The sequence below is a fragment of the Alligator sinensis genome, unplaced genomic scaffold, assembly GCF_000455745.1.
Source record: "Alligator sinensis unplaced genomic scaffold, ASM45574v1 scaffold32_2, whole genome shotgun sequence".
Classification (NCBI taxonomy): domain Eukaryota; kingdom Metazoa; phylum Chordata; order Crocodylia; family Alligatoridae; genus Alligator; species Alligator sinensis.
In genome coordinates, this window is record NW_005842670.1 from 365,860 (window position 1) to 378,860 (window position 13,001).

Genomic DNA, 13,001 nt, shown 5'->3' on the forward strand with positions numbered 1-13,001 from the left:
CAAAAAAAAAACCCCCAAACAAAACCAAAAAACCCAGCAGTGTTCATTTGAATGCACACTACAACCATCTTAGTGTTTTGGTAAAATTTAAACAATTTGGAACGTCCACAATCACACTCCATAATCAGAGCTCACCAACTTTCAGATATTTTTACCTCGGCAAGAGGATCCTAAACTAAGTGTTTGCTATTAAATGTTCTCTTTACAAGTCCCTAACAAAGAGAGGCCAAGTATTTCATGACTTACAAAGAACTTGGAAATCTGTGGATTGGAACCATTCATGGACACGGCAGTGCAAGTGATCTTTACACCTTCCCATATACCCTTCTTAACATCACCTTGTGGTCTTTAGATATAGCCAGACATCCATCCTAATGCGCCCAACTTGTTTTTCAGTGATCTCTGAACTTGTCTGACCTCCAGTGAAAGATGGAAAGCAGGTATATTTAAAAATAATTTCTGCTATATATTTATGTTCAATTGAAGGCAGTGGAACAAAATTCAGTGAGCAAAACGATTCTCCCCAATCAGAAGACTGTAAGTTTCACTTTATACTAGGTTTACCAAGAAACATCATCTGTCTGCAAGGTCTATTTCCTTTTCATTTGTGTGCGTCAACCCCTTGTCTTCAGGTCCTGCAAATCTGGCAGTATATTTCTTTTTCCAAAACACTTTTGGCTTATATCATTTTTCCTTCTTCCTTACCCAAGATTCTTCTATTAGCCTGTTACAAATGGTCACAGGCCTCCCAAACTAATAGAGAGGTCTAAGCAAAGATCTTTAAAAGCCTCCTGGGAGTAAGGAACTTCCTTCTTCCTTCTCTCACAGCTTGTGACAGAGCAACAAACTGAAGCAACAACTTAAGTCCTATACTAACACTCTAACCACTAATCTCCCTGTGTTTTCAAATTAGGCAGCACCACCAATAACAATGTCCACTTTAATTTTAAACTTTGAATTTTGGTAAGATCTGCCCACTTACCCACAACTGCCAAAAAGTGAGATGAGGGGAAAAAGGTTATTCGGAAGTGTTTCAGCTGGAAAACATTGCATTGTAAAAGCCTTACCTACATACTCTTGCTTTCCAGTACACTACACTTAACTATAAGTCTATTGAGCAGCACAAGACTCAATGGAGCATTAGAAAGCTTTATTTAATATCCTTAAATTGAAAAGACTGATCAGGCTTTTCCATCCAGTGTTGAAACTGGAGATGATGTTCATTAGATCAATGGAAATGACTGGCCTCAGGCCATTTGTGTTACACGGTGTCTGTAAATAAGCACAGTTTGATTATTGCTTACATAATTAATAATTCAAGGCACCACACCAAGTAGTGAGCTCTATTATCGCATGCTTGTTTCACACAGCACGGTTTAGTATATGCATATTGCCTACTCTTATGATTTTTGGTGTTGTTCTTAAAGTCTAGAAATGTGAAAAACTTAACTCTTTTTTTATATATATATTTAGAAACACTGTATATGTTAAAACCATGGTACTAAAACTCTGAGTACTTTGAGCAATACCTCACTCTCATTTACAGCTTCTTTGAGGTAGTCTACTTTTCAGAGACCTAGTCTACTAGCAGAGTTCATGCCATTGAAAGTTAAAAGTGTAATCGGAATTTTTTGTACCACCAAAGTTAGGTATCCAGAAGCACTAATGGACAGAACCAGGAACACAGTTCTGTACTAGATGCCAAAACAAAAGCTTAGTATAAGAATAGGGACCTCCTCTTTTGAGGTTTGAACACTGACACTGAGTTATCCAAAAAAAGACAACTATGCCAAAATGCCAGTCTTATTTGAAGCTTTATTTAGTTTAGTCTAACTGGGTCCTTCAAAAAACAAAACAAAACAAAACAAAAAAACCCATCCAAAGTTAACAAATCCATTAGAGAAGTTGTGACAAGTCTACATGCTTACTATTCAAGAGGACTACAAGTGGAGGCTCTTAACCACTATATATTTACTGGTTAAGCCAGTGTATATAAAGCCAGAGTTAGATTAAATTATATGAGCACATCTATTCTCTTCCCTAGCTCAACAAAGTAGTTTTCCTACTATAATTTTTACAGGAAAAAGAATGTTAGTTGAATCTCTCTTTTACTTTAGCCATGGATACATAGATCTTGAAGATACAAACTCCAGGATTCTTTCCGGTATCCCTATATTTATTTTGCTTCCCCTTTGGTGGACAAAAGGATGATACCCCTCTCCTTCTCCCCAAATAAAAGTCAACAATCATCCACATTTCAGAGACTGTTTGATTTCAGGTCCATTTTATAGGGGATTTGATTTTTGTAAAATGTTTATATAATATACACATTATAATAAAAGTCTTTACCTGGTTTATTGCAAAGAATATCTGGTCATAGACATCTCTTTGTGTATATACAGCATAAGTATCATCCATTCTGTCTGTATATCCTTTCAAAAAGAGGTGTTTGAATGCCACAGTGTTCTCCTCCTTGAAGGCCACCACCATTTGATTGCTCAACCCAAAAACTACCAACTGAAAAAGACAAAAAAAAAAAAAAAAAAAAAAAAAAAAGACATCGTGTTTTAATTCCTAATAGAAAACTGGCTTTTGGTGGCTTAGGTCCCTGATGCGTGTTACATTTAAGGCATGATTAACAGATTAATCACACCTTTAATAATAACCCAGTCTGTAACAAGGTGCATGGTTCAGGGGTGAAAGCCCAGCTGCAGAGGGTTAGAGAATAATAGCCAGCATGTCTAGGGGCACTGGGCCAGCTGATAGGGATGACTGGCTGGCCCTGAAGGAAGTTAAAAGCTCCCAGAGAGATGAAACTGGGAAGAAGGGAAGCTGAGAAGAAAGGCAACTGGGCAGCACTATAGCAAAGCCCTTGCCCTGGACAGAAGAGGCAGGGGGCGGTGGATTTTGCTGTTAATTTATTTTTCTGTTTAATTTGAGGTAGGAAAGGGGGACGGCTGGCTCCTGACCCAGGCTAGAGGAGGAACAACCAGCTATATGACCACATGTTCAAGTCAATTTAAAGCAATTAATAAGTCAATTTAATACAGTAAATGAGCCATAAAGTTATTCCCCGCACACTTTGTGACTCAATTGTTTTTAAACTGAACATGTGGCACTGGAGCTGGCCCATGACAGATCCCAGTGCCCAGCTGGGTGTCAGGATCCAACACAGGGAAGCCCAAGGGCTTGGGATATAGCTGTCCCCTACCTACTTGGGCTGGGGAAAGAACAAGTCCCTGGATGCCAGGCCCTGCCGACCCACGGGGGCAGATGGTGGAGGGGTGGTGAGCCTGGTATCGGGGAACATCTCCCCAACATTGGGCTCACTGCACCCCAGACTTTTAGAAATTGTGTATACAGCTGTATTCCACATGTGGTTTTCTGACATCCCCAGTGCCTGGGGACCATAGGATCAAGGAGCCTCTCACCACTCCCTTTGCACAGGAGGAGTCATAAAACTGCATGTTCAGCCCAGTCACAAATACAGTTTTTAAATGTCCCAACATGACAGGACCCCAGGATCCAGAAGAGGCTTCCCAGTTCCAGAGTTCCCATGTTCTAGAAACTGTAAAAGCCACGTGTGCCACCCAGGTGGGGCTTTAACCAGACCCCAGTTCAGTCCCTGGCCTCAGCTAATAATCAACTGGATTGTGGACCCCGAGCTTTCAGCTTGCTGGTGCAGAGGAAGCCTAGGATCATGATCCCAAGCTCCCCCCCTGCACTGGCAAGTAAGGTGCGATTGGGATCTAATCCCCAATCCCAAAATTGCATGTCCTATCATGCCCATGTGGCATGGCGGGAGGAGCAGCTGTTGGAATTACAGATCAGATTACATCATGTCTTTAAGTAAGCATCTGTCAACAGCCTTAGAGTAAAACTCCTCTCCCAATGACAGCCATGGTTTCATCACATTAGAGACTGAACTCTCACTTCAGTTCTTTATTTCATAGTACAGGAAGAAAAACAAGAGGATGTTTGAATTTTCAGCTGCACCCCAAAAAGTAGTTGGTTTAGTAGATGACTCTTTTACTATGGTTATCTTTGTCTCCTCTTGTCATTTCCCATCCAGATAGAGGAGAATCCAACAGTTTAAGAAAACTGTCATCCCCACTCCTCCTCTTTCAATGACCTAAAGGGCAGTACTTGTCTAGTGTCTCTCCCAACTCCACATTTAGTCTAATAAAGGATGTCACCCAAAAACAACCTCTTGCTTCTTGTACATTTCCTGGACCACCATGGCTACAACACTACAACCCTATTTTCTCCTCTCCTGTCAGAGTTGCAAGTCATTACATGAGTTTTGAAAGTAATTGCCAACTTCCAATGTCAATCCTAGTAAAATAAATTGAAAGAGACATTCTGGGACAATATGAAGGGGGGAATGTGGTTGTTCTACCTGTTGTGCACAGGTGAAAGCTACAAAGATTAACGATTATGGACACAACATTCTGCTATTATACTAAAAGCAGTTATTAATATTAGGAGTAAATGACCACACATGTTAGCTATTAATTTTGCAGAGAGAGATTTTTAAAATAATTTTATAGTCTTAATGAAAGCCCAATATTCTCTTCACTGACTTTACTTCCAATGGTCAGAGTGAAGGAAAATTATGAAAAATTGCCATGAAGTAAGGCAGCCAGTCACTAGGCTAAAGGAGATTTTTTTTCCAGATTTGGTGAAACCTGGAAATATAATTTCTAAATGAGGGTAACTAAGTTATCAATCATCCTGACATATCAAATCTTATCTACACAAGGTAAAGCTCTAGAGCAGGGGCAGGCAAAATATGGCTTGCAGGCCAGATCTGGCCCATTAGGCACTTTCATCTGGCCCATGACACCCACCAATTAATTGCATCCCACCCAGCCCTTCCACCCACAAGGGTGGGAGCGAGGTGCCCACATGTACACCCTCCCCAAATGTATCCTATTGCACCTCACTCCTACCCTCATGGGTGGTAGGGTCTGGCCTGGCCAGCAGCCAGCTTCCAGGCAGGGCTGCTGCTGCCACTGCTGCAGCCCCCAGGGACCTGCTCTGTTACCCCAGTCTCCCACTGGCTCCGGGCAGCAGGTAGGGAAGCGGCAGGGGCATGGGCCAAGCTACAGCTGGATGGGAGCATGTAGCGTGGGGCTGGGGCTAGTGGCAGCATGAAGCCCACACCCAGGGGGTGGCAGCAGCATGGAGCTTGGGTGGGCAGGGTGTAGGTGTGAAGGGGGTGGAGTATAGGGACTCCTCCCCACACTCACCCCATTGCACACAGCCCCAGAAGATGGTAGCAGCAGCAGTCGAAGGCACTCGGCTCACTCACGTCCGGCGCAGGTGCTGGTGCCCGGCAGGGCACGGCTCTGGCCAGCACTGCACATCACAGCAAGAGGCAGTCTATTGCCTCCACCAGGCAGTCTATTGCCAGTGCTCCCCACCATGCATGCACAGCCCCAGCACTCACACAGCACAAGAGGGAAGCCCCATACGCTGGAGCCAGCTGCCTTTCCCAGCATTTAGTCAGCAGAAAAGGTGATTTGCAAATCAAATTACAAGGTTGGGTAGGAAGAAAATTATGAAAGAACTGAAGTTTCATTCTGACAGAACTAAATGTGTAAAAAGACAAAGGCCTTATGTAGTATATTTACATTTAATTTTATATTTATTATGACACAATATGCCATAGTTTCAATGCTCTGATGTTCATCAACACAAGAGGAAGCTTCTGTTGATACAGTTGCATTGTGTCAGAGCAAGCACAGCATTTGCCAGTTGCCCTTCTCCAAAATGGAAGCCCCTGCTCCCAAACTTATTTACCTGGATGGTTACCATCACTATTTTTAAAAGCTGAATCCCAAGTTTCCATGGTTTTCTTCCCCGGGCCCAGAATTTCTCACATGGGTTCATGAAAAAAAATTTAAGTTTCCTTCTAAGTTGGTCTTCTAAGAGTAGCTCTTGTGATATAGAAGGGTGCTGTTTGTAGTTGTAAAGATTTTCATCATCATGAGAACTGCAGCTGCTTATAACCACTTCATTATTTTCCATTTCTGGGGAGAGGGAGGAGAGAACAACAACATTGTGCAAGTCAGTTGGGAACAAACATGAACACACACACACACACACACACACACACACACACACACACAATTTCAGATTGTGCTAATGAAACTGAGATCTTGGTTGTAGTCTTCTACAAAACGTTGGCACATTACATTGCACTGAGAGCAAGACCCAAAGTCTTTATTTCATGTCTTTTTAAGAACTGCATTTGTAACAGTTAAGCTTTTGACAAGCCATTTAATTTACATATCAAGTATTAGAACAAAGACTTGGCTGTGAGATTTTTGTCCGGTTGGAGATACAGACTTAATAGCCATACACGCTCTGTTTTCTTCTCACAACAAAGCCACATACAAAATAAATTATAGGCACAAAGCAAAATAGATCAGTGGGGCAGAAAGTCATATATAAATATCAGCTTTCATGGGCACTTGTTATCTATCTCCTAGAGCTACAATTCTGTTGTATAAAAAAAGTAGAACCAGGCTAAATACAAGGTCTTGAAACCCTTTCAAATAAAAAAAGAACATTTTCAGATGCCAATTCTCCTTTACACTAGGCTAAATTTAGAGGTGGCAACTAGTCCAAAACTAAAGTTACTATTACAAGGTCATTGTCTCTTCCAAGAGAGGTAGTTAGACATATTAATCTGAAGTCCATGTTATTACAGGCCAAACCATTGCGCTAAATAATGAGGAGTATAACATCTAAGGTTCATTCATCTGCAATTCTACAATGTCATATACACTATCACCTGATTACAGTGCCCCTCTGCCGTCTACACTGGATAGACTGGATGATCTGTACGGATAAGAAACAGTGAATGCCTGACATCAGTTGCAGAAAGACACAAAGGCCTGGGGCAGAGTACTTTAACCTTCCTAGATATTCCAGCTGCAGGACTGCTCTTCTCCAACAGCAACATTTTAAAAACCAGTTTAAACAGAAAATTGAGAAACAAAAAATAATGCACAGGCTGGATTGCATTAAGTATGGGCTAAACCAGGACTACATATTCATATCTCATTACCTGGAATAGTTTTTATGACCCCTTTGTTCCTATGGATCTTTAACTTGTTTGCCTGCCAATCCCAGCACTCTTTCTTCCCTGCTCCCCTTCCTCTCCCCGCCCTTCCCACCTTTTGTATTCAAGTCGCTCTCAACTTTATACACTGCTCTATGTTTGTCCTTTCACAGCTGCTGATGAAGTGAGCCCAAGTTCATGAAAGCTTATGCTCTATATTGATCTTATTAAAAATGTGCATATCTACTCTGCTTTTCTGCATCTCTTCCAATATTCAGCAAGAGTCCCATTCCAGTGTTGGGCAACTACATGAGACTCTTGCCTTCAATTTAAAGATATTACAGTACATTTCTAACCCTTGTGATTTACAAGGGAAAAAAAGCTTGAAGCATAAAACCTTTAAGCCTGGAGGGTGAACAAGGTGGCAAATAAGTTGCTACCAATTTTGTTTGTTTTAAAATGGTGCTGGAGGTGGTGACTTATTGTGATCTCCAATAATTCTCAAGTCATACTATAGAAGAACCCTGTAATAAGTGTACTTGTAGTTGGAGATTTCTCCACCTACATCTGCTATATTGTAAGAAGGAACTGAATAAAGATTTACTTAATTCCATGTTTTATCAGAAAAAGTTTCTTACTATCATGTTTTGGAGCAACTAGGTCAAGAGCTTACAAAATTTAAATTCTCAGAAAACTTATTTTTAATACGTGGACAAGGTAGAGTTTTGCTTCAACTAAAATTGAGAAGTTAAAATTTGTTTCCTCTCATTTCTATCCTCATTTCTGTCCAAATTTTTAAATATACTTGAGGCATGTTTTAAAATGGGCAAAAGTCAGTTTTTAAAGCTACACGAGCCACAAAGCCTTCATTTCAATCTCTGATTCCAACTACCAGATTTCCTTAAAATCTAAGCACAATTCAAACATCAAAATTCAAACTTCAACTTTGATGGTAGTCATTGTACTCTATTAAACACAAGCATTTGAAATACCATGCAGAGCCTTAATTCCCCAAGAAACAGGTAATATCTTTTATTCATCTAATTATATACTTGTGAGCTATGCTGGACAACCTTTTGGGCACAAAATGCCCCTCCTCAGGTAACATCTACCACTGTCTCTCCCCAGATTATTGTTTATTGAATTAGTCCTATAATTGGGATCTAACATGGGCAGTGTTAGGGTACTTTATACACAAGAACTTGTCTAACATTTCTTCCAACTATATAAATCAAACTATTTCTTACATATGCCCTGGGACGACCCAGGCTATAAACACTCCAACCTTCGTTTCCCAGACAGCAGACAAACTGTAAAAAGAACTTCAAGTCCTGAAACTTTTGGGTTGTTTTTTTTACTGGACATCACAATAATAAGCTTTAATATAAAACAGGAGCTAAAACATTAGTACTTATTGTAAATCAGTTTCAATATTCCAACTAGGTAAAATTTTAACTTAATATAGCTAATTGGCAGATCCTAGCTCCCCAGCCTCAAAATAGGTAGAGGCCATAATTACATATAACAAATATTTTTCACTCATTAACATTCAAGCAGACTATCAGGCATCAAACTTGCAATATTGACCTATATACTGTATTTAAAACACTCAACACATATTTTTCTAGTCTCCTCAACACTTTCCTCCACCCCCACCATTATAAAAATTAAAGGAAGCCAAGTTCTTTTAAGAACCATATCTGTAATTTAGAGAACAGCAGCAAGAAAGTGTTGTGGAAGAGTGACTTCTATTAATCAAACATCAATATATTTTGCAGTCCAAAGCTACAAGTAGAGATAATACCAACAACCACACATAGAGATCCATCTCCAGTGATGCAAGTCAATGTTCTGTTGTCCTGAGAATAAGGGACAGACATCTGTTTTAGAACAGCCACATTTCCTAATCCATAGGAGGCCAAGGACATTTGAATACATATTTGGGATGGAGATTTCCTGGGTAATATGCTATAAAAGCTTTCAGGACCATGGCTGAGTTTATACAAGGACTGTTACAATCAAATGTTTCACAGAAAACTTGCATTGATTTCAGCAAAAAGTAATGTGCAGCTAGGAGTGTAAGATTAGGTAGTCAGTACTGCAGTCCATATAGATTCAAGAAATTGCAAGCGTTAAACTCTAACATAGCTCTGAATATCTTTGGATGAGGGTGGTTTTAATCCAAGTATATTTAGATTTTAAAAAAAATCCAGTAGCCTATAGTCTAGGGCTCAGAGAATCACATTATGGTACAGAACCACTACCAACTTTGATTCCTTCAACATCTCAATTAAAAAAAAATAGAACAAAAACAACAACCTATAGTTGCATCTTTCAAAACGGTTTACAGCAAGAGTAGGCAATATATGGCCTGTGGGCCAGATACAATCCCTTGGTAGGCTGTATCTAGCCCTCAGCAGGTCCCTTAGCCTCACCCAGCCCAGGTGCAGGGGAGGCAACCCAAGCCATGGTGCATGCAGCTGGTCCCATCGCTCCAGGGTTCAAAGAGGGGCTGAGGCAGTGCAGCAGCTGGACTTAGCTTCCTGGCAGTCCTGGTGGTGGTGGCTCCTTCCAGAAGTCACTGCCAGTGTCACCACTGCTTCCAAACTTGCCTCCCACCCCTGCACCATTGCCTGGGCACCCCAGCCCATCTGCCCTGCACCTGCTGCCAGAGCTACCACACTGCCTGGGTGGGCAAGCATGGTCTTCATCTGGCCAGGACCCCTGCAGGCAGGGCACACTCAGCTTGGTCAATAAGATGGGGCCATAGGCAGCAGCATCTGAAGCAGAGACTGGAAGCAGGACAGGTTGGGGCTGGGGCACTGACAGACCCAGGCCATTCAGGGAATGGATCACAGCTCTACCCTAGGTCCTGGCCTTGTGGTGTCACCACTCCAAAATCCCTGACCAGGCCCAGGCCCCAGCCTGTCCCACACTCATACCACTCCCCACCCAGGTGCAGCCCCATCCCATCCCATCTGCTGGGCTGAGCATGCCCTACTTAAAGGGGTCCCAGCCAGTCTCCATGAACACCCTGCCCGCCCACCCATCTGCTCTGTCCAGCACCCCTGGCAGTGGGTACATGGCAGACAGGCACATGCCACATAGGAACAATTGCACCCCTCCCACCCCCATGCTGGGCCAGGTCAGCATCCCCCCCCCACAACAGGTCACTGAAACTCTTGAAGTGGCCCTCCAGCCCAAATAATTGCCCACCCCTGACTTAGTGACACCAAGTATTTTTCTCCCACCAGGAAGGTAAATCTTACTGTATGTGGCTGCAAGTACCAACATAGAAACATGCTTTTACAGACATAAGGTTACAAGTTTGTTGATTTGTAATGGAAGTCACCACTAGAAATGCTAGGCACAGTTTGTACAACAGCAACTACTGTCATAGAAATGACTTTCCACAATCCCTTCTCAAAACAAGGAGCACACTCCTTTCAGCTAATTTAAGGAAACCCTGGCTCATGAGGACAGGCTCAGCTGTGTTGCTTGAAGCAACAAAGAATTGAGGAGCATGAGTCAGTGGTTTTCTTTCCAACACCTCATACAGATGGTCATTGCTTGTGGAGCTAAAGGAACTAGCAAGTGTCAGAGTCCAGGAGGGAATCAAACAGCTCCCAGCCCTGATTGTAGTCGTCTTTTCTTTCTCAGCCTTCTTCCCCTACCAGAGGGACACTGCACAACCACTGACCTTCCAGAGAATTACGATAGAAATACTGCATTTCGCAGTCTGCTCCTCTGACTCTCCCCTCCATGATCCCTTAGTTGTTTTCCTCGGGGCAACATCAGTTAAAGAAACTGATACAGTCCCTTACTGAGCAGCAGCAGCAGTACTAGCACATTATTTATATAACCTGCCGCTCAGCAAACTGCCTGGAGGAATCTGATTAGCATCTCTGCGAAGTGTCAGGACACCTGATGCCAATAGCCAGTGCAAGCAGCAGCCACCTACCTGCAAGCAGCAACGGCAGAAACAGTGCAAATTGCAAGGTGGATGATGGTGATAAGGTGCCTCTGGGTTCCTGGCTGGCTCTGCCTTTGCTGCCCGGCTTCCAAAGGGAACAAGAGAGGAAGTGCTGGAGGCAGTGCGCAGCCCAGAGCTGGTCTGGGACTAAGTGATGCGGCACCAGCAGCATGTGACTGACACACACCTCCTCCCACAGCCAGGCTGAATTTCACTGAGATCCGAGTCCTCTTAGCCAGCATTTTCCTTTTCTTTATCTACATCAGCAGAGCTCCAAACACCATACAGTGTCAAAGATTGTATGTGCTGGCCCCACACACCACTGAAGTTCAACATCAGGGACCTGTTCTAACTCCTCTTGTCTTGTGGCTATTTTACAAGGACACTGTAGATGCAAAACAAACTAACAAAACGTTGGAGCAAAGAGACCTAATTCCCTCCTGATATTACCAATAACAACTTAGATCATTAAAAGGGAAAATTTTCAAAATAAATTTTAGTTTTCATCACTTATGCAGTTTCATACTCAGGACCAGTCATTTCCATTATTTGTATTCTTTTTCCTTTCCGATCTTCTGTAAGATGGTGTTTGGGTTGCAAACACTGCAGAGAAATACATATTGCTTTAAACATCCCATTGAAATCAGAAATTATTAAGCCATCAGAATTTTGAATTAAATGCTGTTTCTGTTAACTTGTACAGTGTAGCAGCTTTTTCTTATAAAAATTATATTTGAGTCTAAACATCAAGTGGCATTTTTAACTATGCTTTGGGCTGAAATAATGTGTTGTAAAAATACTGTTTTGCATCACACAGTGGACCGGGTGAGACAAAGGATAGCTGGGATGTATTCCTGGCCGTGCCCCTAGGAACGGTTTGACTTTGGCCAAGTGACTCTTTTCTGCACCTAGCAGCGGGGCTCCTGACTCACCATCTCCGCGGGGTGTTGTGAAGACAAAGCAGATGAAGCAAAATGCTTTGAGGCAGTTGGATAAAAGGCCATACAACCACCAACATCCTTGTTTTATGAATGTTGTGAGAAACACCATGTGTCTGGGTGCATGAAGACAGTTTTCCTTAGGCGTTCCCGGGGATAACTGTTCTTCTGGTGTGGTTTAGTACCTGCCGAGGTGTTGGGGCTTGAAGCCCACTTTATGGAAATGGGAGATTTCTCCCTAGCTTGCTTCTGCAGCCATATGGCTGAGCGCAGGCGAAACTTGGGGGCCTGGGCCTGCGCGTAGGATGTCTGCCAAAAGACTTTGGAAATATCTGATGCCCTTGGTTGGGGTGGAGGATGTTTGCGGGTTGCAGGGTCACTTATGGTTCTGGACCAAGTCACGGATTTGGACTTGATTTGGCTTGGCACACAAAAAAATGTCCTAACACCGCCCCCAAAAACCCTGTATTAAAAACACACTGCAAGAGCCCTTCTCCAGGAACGTCACACACGTACTGTAGTGGTAATGCTGCTTTTGTATTGCTTCCAGTGCTCCTACCTGGGCTCAAATACTGCTCTGTGTTGTAATTATGATCTCGGTCTTTAATAAAATCCCTTCTTTCCAGCTGAAAAAAAAAATCACAGTGAGGAAGGGCCTGTGCGAGGCAGCGAGGGCGCTGAATGGCTCGCATTGGGGACTGCTCTTCACCAGAGGTGGCAATTATCATGCAGTACAATTCACCTATTGAGGTGCTTGGCCAGGCTTCAAAGAGAGCCTGTCCTCTGCTGAGGGCAATCGCTGCCCGCAGACAACAACAATTATCAAGAATAAGCATCGTCATCATCACCCTTGTTATTAACAGCAGCCATGTCCACAATAACACAGGTCTTTGCCTAAACGAGGCGACGTGGCAGTGGGAGCGGGCCGTGCCCTGCCCTCCACACGAGCCGTCCCGCCCCGGCGACTGGGGAGGCGGTAAGGGCCGGGCCGGGCCCGCCAGGCCTGACATCGCGACCC

General features: G+C 43.0%; 1 protein-coding gene across 1 annotated transcript in view; it reads right to left on the reverse strand.

The window, feature by feature from the left end:
* LOC102369420 (mucolipin-3) overlaps positions 1–12,807 on the reverse strand; it is a 38,860-nt gene extending 26,053 nt beyond the window's left edge. The window contains exons 1-3 of the mRNA XM_006033851.2: positions 12,543–12,807; positions 5,806–6,035; positions 2,350–2,517 (exon numbers count right to left, since the gene is read on the reverse strand). Coding sequence (XP_006033913.2) covers positions 2,350–2,517; positions 5,806–6,035; positions 12,543–12,711 — 567 coding nt within the window. The 5' untranslated portion in view covers positions 12,712–12,807. The remainder of the gene's footprint in view (positions 1–2,349; positions 2,518–5,805; positions 6,036–12,542) is intronic.
* Between the last annotated feature and the right edge of the window lie 194 nt (positions 12,808–13,001).